Here is a 9785-nt window from a genome sequence, read left to right on the forward strand (position 1 = left end):
TGCAAATAAGTTTTCTCCTGATTCTTATTTTATTTCAGTTTTTTTAATCTCAGTATTTTCTCTGTATCTTTCTTTCTTTTCTTCTCTCTTCCTGCCATAATATATGCTAATATTGCTTAATGGGTTAACAGATTATCAGAAATACAAAGTTTTGGTTCCTTATTTGTCTCTGTTCCTTGGCCCATATTCCCTTCAGAGTGGTTTTTGAAGGACTTGTTATTATTTATATTCCTTTTTTGGTTGCATGATTTATCTTGCAATTTCTATGTGCTTTTTTTTTTTTTCATGCATAGTAGGCTTGCTGCGGCTTTCTCTTTCGATCTCAACGCAGTTAAGAGTGATGGAAAGATGCACCACTGTGTATTCTCTTTCTTCTCTCCTCTTACATGGACATGACCTGTTGAGTTTGAGATTTGCACTTCATTTTCTCTGCTTGATTTTGCCTAACATATTTCTCTTTCTCTCTTGCACTTACTGGTTGATCCATAGGAACTCCATTGGGTATTCGATTCCACACCAGGCATGTGCATCGTGCCGCCACCAGCAGACAAAATGCGCACCATTCTGCCCCATGCGTCCCTTCTTCCCTGCCTTTGAGATGGAAAATTTCAAGAATGTTCACTATGTATTCGGTGTTGGCAACGTGAAAAGGCTTATCGGAAGTTATGCAAGCGTTGAGGACAAGGCTAAGGTTATCAGCAACTTGAAATTTGTGGCTAACGAAAGAGTAAAGCATCCTGTATTCGGTTCCTATGGCGTGATGCTCCAGCTCAGAAGGCAGATCAAAGATAAACAGACTGAGCTGCAAAACCTCCGCAATCACATCACCCTCTGTCGGGCACAACAAGCCCAAGGTTTGCATCAGCTTCACCAAGTTGGCTCTTATCTGGCAGGACACCAGGAAGCAACTGGATCTACGCTCAATCTTCTTAATTAACACAGCCTCATTCAATGCTAGCACAGCCCCCTCATGCTGTCCCCTAGTCAGTTGGACCTTGATTAGAAATCTGAAATCAAATTTTACAAAATGATGTTGTGATAAACTGAAATCCTTAGTTTTATGCTAATAGATAATATCAACATAAGCAGCATTTTGTTTTCCAATCTAATATGGTAAGAGAATTTAACAGCATTGAGCTCATCCAACTCATTATATTTGGTATTTTTTTCATCTCAATCTAGTTTTCCGAGTCTGATATTTCTATTTCTTTTCAAACAGCTAGATCGATATTGGGAGCGTGACTTTCTTTGCAATTAATACCTAATATATTCAAATGGTCAATACAGATTGGCATCTTCAGTGTTCCATAAAAACATTATACAATTAGCTCATTAACTAACAGGAAATTGAATTTTTTCAGTACATTTTCCATGACGTTGACCTTGCTGTAAAGTTGCATATGGATTAAAGTAAATCATCATCATCTGAACCCTAATTAAGGTTTGGACACACAAATTTTTTTATACTATTCTGCTCTATCAAATGTTATACCCTCAGTTAGATCGTTCCATTTAAATCAAATTGTCTTTCCTAATTAACGTCTTTTAAGTCTACGTTGTACATGGCCAAACCAACTAAGTCTACTTTCTCTCATCTTATCGCCCATTGGAGCCACCCCTAAATTCCTTTGAAGGTATTCATTCCAAATTATTTCCTTTTTTGTCTTGCCACTCATCTATCTCAATATCCTCATTTCAGCTATACTCTTCAATGGATATATTATTTATTGACTGCTCAATGTTTTATCCGATAAAGCATAGCTAGTCTACAGTTGTCCTATAAAACTTCCCATTGATATGCAATTATCGTATAAGACTCTAGAAGCACATTTCCTCTTTATTCACCCATCTCTTATTATATGCATAAAATCTTCCTTAATCTCTCCATCTTCATGGATTATCGACCCAAGATGTCAAAAATAATCTCTTTTAAGGTACTTCTTGGCTATCATTCTGAACTAGTTCTTCATTTCTACTCCTATTATTACTAAAGTTGTATTCCAAATGGATCAAAATGAATATGCTTCTTATTCTCTAATACATCTTAATTTTATAAAATCAAAGTATGGATGATCCGAGTGTTCTTTCTGTCCTCAGGTACGTGTAGGACTGAGGTGGTGACACCGTAGGTTAGATAGCACAAGGTTGCCTGAGACTAACACTATGTAAAGTGGATCCTGCTTCCATACCCAAGAACATTGTCTCAATGTCAACTATTACCAGTTTTGATACTGATATAGTCATATATGTTTAAATATGAATTGAATGACCCAATCAAAATCTTGAACACCGAATCGAACGTTCATTTAAAGAATAACTAAGATACCAATATTGAGATAAATTGAAGAAGCGATGTTAGAAGAAGATCCACCCATGATGGCTTGGTAACCAAGAAATAGTATATCTCATCATGATGAGAAAGTTGACAAAGATGGAAATTTACCCATGATAAAGACACAATATCTATCTATCATGCAATGTCGCTGCGGTAAGAGTCTTAAGATCTATTCATTTTGTTTGATAATCTTTTTACCCCTACAAGATTCTATATATGTAATTATGAAGGCATAAACAATTCTCTTCTTCATGGACAAAAATGATATATGGGGTGCAATGCCAGGAAATAGAACAAAATGAGTAAAGAAGATCAATAAAATTGAAGCAAGACTACATAAAATTAGTTAGAAAAGGCTTGTGGTGTGACCATGAAATATTCACATTGAAGTTATGAAGAATGTAACTAATGATATTTGTCCATGGCAGCAAATAATTAGTTTAAGATTGCAGCAATTTCACCATGAAGTTATTGGGAATAAGTGTATTCCTGCATGATTGTACATGATCATGAACGATGTTCTTGGGATTGAACTAGCGAATGTTGATCATTATTGGCCATCATTGACTGAATATTTATAGATGTAAATATCTTTTGTTTCCATTTTCCTGATGTAAAATTTGGTTGGAGTGTGCCTGAACTAGAGGTTTTTGAGAACCAGCCATCTTAAACCAAAATTAGCCTGCTAGATAGCGGTATTACAACAATAGAGACATGCATGACTGTTATAATTGGGCAAAGTTTTCGCACTTTTTTCAAAGCCCTTTTCCAAAAAAATGATCGTGAAGAAAGTTGCTTTCATGGTTGACTTGGAATTATCTGGAGTTCCATTTCAAGCTATTAGCAATCAATCCCCATGTAATGAAGATTGATGCAATTGATTCTCCCAAATTTTTCTTACAAACATTCTCATAGATGATGTAGAACAAAGGAGGCAAAGAAGAATAAAATTATAGAATTTAGTGGATTGTCAGTGGAATGTCAGGTACATAAAAAAAATAAAAATAAAAAAAAATGAAAAATAAAAAAACACAAGAACGTTAAAATGTGGTAGAAAGTTTGGATGAGGGTGAATGGCATTGTTGATCGCTAGCAGAAAATCATAGTCTATGGACAAAGCAGGGAACGAAGGCTAGCACCTCTACTTCAGCACTACTTTACGAAACCTTGCAGAAACAGATTACTAAGAATTGTTATGGAGGATCCAAGGGCTTGTAATAGAACATAATTGGCTTTAGGTGTTATTCCACAATCTAAAGAAAGAGTACTTAGTGGATCGTTCTGTTCACGTGCACGTGGTCTATGGACTTTAGCCAAAACTAAATTAATATTGAAATGTCCATTTCCCAAAACGTGATTTTTACGCGTACGGCAAACTATGGCAGTGAATTTTGAAAAGTAACTAATGTCTAATTCTGGTTTTCATTTGTTCAGTTGCGGTTGCAATACTTATGTATCATACTATTTTAACCAAAGATTAGGCTTTGTTTTGCCCGTCGATTGTATGACCTTGATTATTCAGGTAAAGAAGGTTAAATTTAGATAGTAGACGCAGATCGGTAGCCCTCCATCACGTTAGATTTGCAAGACAAAAGAAAAATCAGAAAGCAAATTGCAGATAGGTTGCTAGAAAACGATGAACAATGTTTAATAGATTAGTAATGAAGAGCAATAGGATAGAAAGCAGGTAGGTAGTGAGTGAATTATCGGTTTTATTAGGCTATAAAGTGATAAAATTTGTAGATAAGAGCTACTGTGATTTATGTTTAGCTGCTCATTGAAACCGGCCATTAAGCAGGCTTAAGACAGTTTCCATGATTTCGGAAGATCCAATTGCTAATCGCAAAATGTGGCACATGAAGATATTAGGATTGGACGTGCAAACTCCAGCTTTTGTTGTGGCTTAAGTTTAGCAACTTGGTTGGCAGCTGAAAGAATGACCCATGAACAGAGCATTGTCCTACCATGCATGTAATGTGGCTACTAACTCTCAAAGATTTTGACCATTATTTCGAGGTGTTAATAACTTGACTAATTTTTGTGTGAAAAGATCCGAAAAATCTTAAGATGTAATTAGTCAAAAATATTGAGAAAAACTCAAAGAAATATACGAAAAACAGCAACACCTCAGCTTAAGATATTAAATTCAAAATAATACTAAACTCAGATCAGACAGATTTTTAATATTATTTTATTTTACTATTTCAACAATCTTGCTATCGGCGAACCATTTTATTCCAATGTCATCAAATTTTCTTTGGAGAGCTCTTTCTTTAGGCTGGGAAAGGATGCTCTTCAGCTCCCTGACCAATTTGGGCAAAGAATTTGGGAGTCTTTTTAAAAAACTAAACAATTCAAAGATTAAATAATTAATACACCATGTATATTTCAGATATATTTAGATTATCCTGGTTGTCTAGGTGTTGTACATATTTCCAACAAACAGAATTTAAAAACATTGCTCTACACATCTAGATAACCTGTGAAACAAATGCCTTAATGAAAGTTCACCTAAAACACAAGCAAAATAGAATCCTGTTAAAAATTTCATTAGATCACTATGTATTGATAGCTCTGAACACATGTAGAACCAACAAAATATCTACGCAAATATATTGGAGCATATACATTCCTAATGTCTCACACTCACAAATTGTTAAAAAATAAAAATAAAAAAATTAAAATGCTGAATTTCTCTTGACCTGTGTATTCTCTTTCCAGTCAGAAAATTTGCAATAAGAAGCAATTGATTAAGGAAAATAAAAAAATTTTAAATTAAATCTTCTTGAATTCTCATTTACTTCAGATTCACCTCCTTAAATGTGGATTGTAGTATGGTTTATCTCAAACCCTCTTCCTATGAAATGTAACAATATCTTTAAATGCCTGGAACTAGGATTTATATAAAATATTCGATGTTTGTTTAAAATCAACTTTAAACTAATATCTAGTAGCCTTATTAAGTATGTAAGAGTTTCTAGTTGGATGTAAACAAAGTTGACTTGTTTTTAGTTGAACAAAGATTGGTTTTTTGTGGATCACAAATAATGACATATCCAAATGGTAGCTGGGGTACCGATGCAGTAAATCTGTTAATGAACTTTACTTGAGACCCTTTCAAAAGTAACATATCTGTCTTGGACTGCTAAGTGAGGTACAATTGATGACTATGATAAATTTGAAACAGGTTAGAAAAGCACGAAAATGTCGGATTGGATATTCAGATATAAGTTAAAGATGACGGAAAATTTAATGGTAACTAGGTGGTTAATGGCCCAAATGCATTTGAAGTCTGAATTGTTGCGACGATCGATGCAGTAAATCTGTGAATGAACTTGAGACCTTTCCAAAACTAACATATCTGTCTTGGACTGCTAAGTGAGGCAGAATTGATGACTATGATAAATTTGAAACAGGTCAGTAAAGCACGAAAATGTCGGACGGGATATCCAGATATAACTTAAAGTTGTCGGTTAATGGCCCAAATGCATTTGAACTCTTAATGGTTCAGATACTGTAGTCCAGTAGGCAGTGCATGGGCAATGGAGCTAAATTTTCAATTCTAGAATTCAAAATCACTGCTTTTTTTTTGTTTTTTTCTTTCTTAAATTGAACATTCAGAATTCAACATAATCCAATTTTCTACATTTATGACAATTTTTGTCTTTTGTTATTATTTCACATCTATCTTCTTTTTGGTTAATAGTTGAAATTTGAACCTTATTCTGTAATTCAAATGCTTTGTATGCGCTTAACCATTCTGCAAAAGCTGCTGCACTGGAAAAGCAGGCAAATAAAGATAAGCTTTACCCAAATTTGGTTGCAGCCATTACTGAAAATGGAGTTATGATGTCAAAATTAGGTGGTGCATGCACATTGAAGAGCATCTTTCTGGTATATAAACAAATATAGCCATTTCCACCATATACTAATTATTGTGGTCTATGTGTGATTCATGCAGACTGAGAACATTAATACCTGCAATAGGTAGCAGGATAATACAATGAAGGTAATTGCTCAATCCTAAGAATGGCTATACCTTCAATTTCTTTTTTTTGTATTTAATTCTTTTGGCAAAAATATTTTATGTCTAATAATAAGGAAAACATTTTTCTGTAGAATTTCATTTTCCATCCTGGTAAATGGAAATAACAAAACAAAAATTAGGGAGAAGGAAAACTCTGGAAAGATTTAAAAGCAAAACTTACAAAACAATCAATGGAAAGTAATATATTTAAATAAATAGATAACAGGAAATACAAAGAAAAGAAAAAGGTCAACACTTATATTGTCATTAATGAAAAGTTTCACGCGTGCTTCTTGATAGAGCTGCAGTGTTTGGGCCATGTGTTGTGGGTAGGGTAGAGAAGAAGGATGAAAAAAAAAAAAAAAAAAAAAAAAAAAAAGGGGAAAGGTGGTACTTCTCCTTATTTATCCTAGCCATTAATCTTCATACTTCTATAAATTAGCATTAGGACTTGGATCTCTGTAAAAGATTGTTTCTAGTAGCTTCTCTTGCAAATGTTTTGAAGGTTGTAGCTTTTTCTCTCATTCTCTCCCTAGAAAGAGAGTGGAAGTGCTCTTACCCTCTATTTTCGGCCTCCTACCCTAGCACAATACCAAAAAATGTGAGTAAACAAAACCTCTCTTTGCTTCTCTTTGAATTTTGTTTTTTTTTTTCTTTGGGTTTTATATTTTCCTTCTATAATTTCCACTTCTTTGGATATAATGGTGATCTAAACTTTCTATATATCTTTTTGCTGATAATTTTTCTCTAAACATGTCTCTGTTTAATTTGTCTAAACATGTCTCTGTTTTATGTTTTAATTCTTTGCCTTTTGTTTTTTGTATGTATGTGTGATATATTTGATATGACTTTCTCTCAGTCCCACCACTCTGTTAGGGACATAAGTCCTTTTATTTGAGACATATAGTCATCTATGTTTATCATCTCTCATAATAATGGCCTTTTCTCTGTGTCCTCTTTCCACTCTTTCTCCTCTAACAGAGACATGTTCTTCGGATTTTGAGTTTTCGACATTATTCATATCTTTCTCTGTTTGATTTTGCATAATATGTTAGTGCTTGTTTCTCTAGAACAAATGAATCCATATTTGATGCTTCTAAGAGTCATCAACATAATCCATCTTTGAAGGGGCGGGAATCTCTCTCTCTCTCTCTCTCTCTCTCTTCAGATTTTTGTGGTGATCGATAACTTACTGGTTGACCATAGGAGCCGAAGGCCACTATCGTTCCGTAGAAACCGCAGACCCCGACCAGTCCGAAGGAACCACAGGCCGCGACCACTCCACACGAACCACAGGGCATCATCTATCCCGCACCAGGCATGTGCATCTTGCCGCCAACAGCGCATCAAATGCACGCCACAATGCGTCATGCGTCCCTTCTTCCCTCCCTTCGACACTAACAGCTTCTCCAATGTCCACTATTTTTTTGGGGTGCACAAAGTCAAGAAGCTCATTGGACAGTTTGAAAGCTTCGAGGAAAAAGCTTCTGTAATTGCCACCCTCAAATTCCAGGCGAATGCAAGAGCAAACAATCCTGTGTCTGGCTGTTACAGCATTGCCGTCCTGCTTAATGATCGGATTCAAGAAGCACAGGCTGAGCTCGACAACCTTCGTGCTCTCGTCGCCTTTTGTCGAACTCAACAAACCCTAAACTATGGTGGCTTCTTATCTGAGCTGATGCTCCCAATTACTCCGCCTCCCTCGTCTCCTCTTTTAGTACCACCACTTCCACCTTTTTTAGCAACACCACCTCCTCCTCTTTTAGAACCACTTCCTCCTCTTTTAGCAACACCACCTCCTCCTCTTTTAGCACCACCTCCTCCTCCTCTTTTAGAAACACCACCTCGTCCTCTTTTAGCACCACCTACTCCTCTTTTAGCAACACCACCTCCTCCTCTTTCAGCATTGCCTCAGACAATGCCACTCACCAGCCCTCTTGCTGTGCCACGGTTAGTTGGGGATCAGTTGTTCGGGTATCTGCATCAGCCGCTGCCGCTGCCAACATACTTCTATAATGTGAGACCCACAGTGCCGCCACCGGAGCCTTGGGAGGCGGCGTATGGGATGAACAACTTGTACTAGAACTCTGATCCAACATAAGAATTCTTGCAGGTTTGTTTCATGGCATATAATAAATTGAAATGATTAAATATAGTAGGAAATTGTTCTCTTTTCTTAAGGAAATTATTTTTATTATTATTATTTTTATTTTTGCAATATTAGGTAAAGAGTGTACCATGATAGGGAGAGGATTGGTAATAGACTTTTACTTTTTTGATCTAAGAGATGTAGCTAAAGTTCCCCTTTCAGGGTTTTTTTTAGTAATTATGGCCATGCTCTGGATAGAAGCATCATATCTACCTCTAATTCAGGAAAAAAATAAAAAAGTAAAAACAGTAAAAAATAAAAGAAACTCAACTTTCAGTGTCAAATCTATGCAATAAGCAGCCCAATCATTGGACCATTTGGGCTACAACGGTCATATATTTCTCTCTCCTTTTATTAAAATCTTTTTTCTTTTTCCCTTACTATTTCTATTTTCACCTGTCCTTTGACCTAGTCTCTCTCTATAAAATCTATTGCTTTTGGTGATGAGGTGTTTTTTTTTTTAAAGGATAAATATCCTTGGAGTTGAATATTTTTTTGGAACATAAAAATCTGAAGTTATGATTTCGATGAATGGGGCAATATACAGTAAAATTCAAATTTATTTTCTTTTTTTTAAGGGTAAATATCCTTGGTGTTGATTTTTTTTTTTTTTGAACATAAAAATACTAAAATTCAAATTTAATTTCTTTCTTGTTTTGTTGGACATGTTGTTTAGGGTTAGGCAATACAGGAGGAAGAAGAAATAAAGAATAGAAAGCAGCGCCCTTCCTTCTCTTTCTCGGGATGTCATTGAAGAGAGCTTCACTAATATACATTTACTTGTGTTTTCTATGTACAATATATTTCTCTTCTTCTTTTTTTTCATTTTTTTTTTTCTTCTTTTCTTTTTTCTTAAGTTTAATCAGGTGTGTAAGGGACATTGCCATAATAGATTGCCTCCTTTCTTTCAGATATGAGTTTGTACCTTCAATTCCGATTCTTGAGGAGACCAAAAACTGAAGTGTGCTGAATTTTCAAGCTTTTTTTGTAATGGATAGCGAGAGAGAAAGAAAGAGAGAGTTTTGAAGTTTTACTGAATTTTCTTTCATTTTTTTGGGAAGGAGGATGATTCCCATGCCAAGCAATAATGAATGTGAGCGTTCAAATCCATCTGAGTACCCTTGATTACAATGAGTAATAACAAATGAAAAAGAGAAAGGAGAAACATATCATTAAAAAAATTGACAATTCTGTCATTGTTGAATTTCTAAAGTAAGATAAGAACACTATTATGGACATGAAATGGTGAAATAGAAAACCTAGGTCTTGTGGAT

At 35.1% G+C, this 9785-nt stretch overlaps 1 protein-coding gene across 1 annotated transcript; it reads left to right on the forward strand.

Moving 5' to 3' along the window:
* The first annotated feature begins 598 nt into the window (after positions 1-598).
* Positions 599-9421, forward strand: LOC148783585 (uncharacterized). The gene is made up of 5 exons (XM_088871746.1): positions 599-854; positions 6105-6229; positions 6297-6322; positions 7491-8475; positions 9188-9421. Exons 1-4 carry the CDS (start codon positions 599-601, stop codon positions 8443-8445), a joined length of 1362 nt encoding a protein of 453 aa, XP_088727872.1. The 3' UTR covers positions 8446-8475; positions 9188-9421.
* Positions 9422-9785: the final 364 nt, after the last annotated feature.

The sequence above is a fragment of the Amborella trichopoda genome, chromosome 1 (genome assembly GCF_054954075.1).
Source record: "Amborella trichopoda isolate Santa Cruz 75 chromosome 1, AtrichopodaSantaCruz75HAP2 v2.0, whole genome shotgun sequence".
NCBI classification, from domain to species: Eukaryota; Viridiplantae; Streptophyta; class Magnoliopsida; order Amborellales; family Amborellaceae; genus Amborella; species Amborella trichopoda.

What these genes read in the sequence shown, in the direction of transcription:
- LOC148783585 (XM_088871746.1), top strand. Translation starts at nt 599, where the DNA reads ATGGAAAATTTCAAGAATGTTCACTATGTATTCGGTGTTGGCAACGTG. An exon ending in TCGGGCACAACAAGCCCAAG is followed by an intron (nt 855 to 6,104) that starts GTTTGCATCAGC and finishes ATTCTGCAAAAG; the next exon opens with CTGCTGCACTGGAAAAGCAG. An exon ending in CATTGAAGAGCATCTTTCTG is followed by an intron (nt 6,230 to 6,296) that starts GTATATAAACAA and finishes TGATTCATGCAG; the next exon opens with ACTGAGAACATTAATACCTG.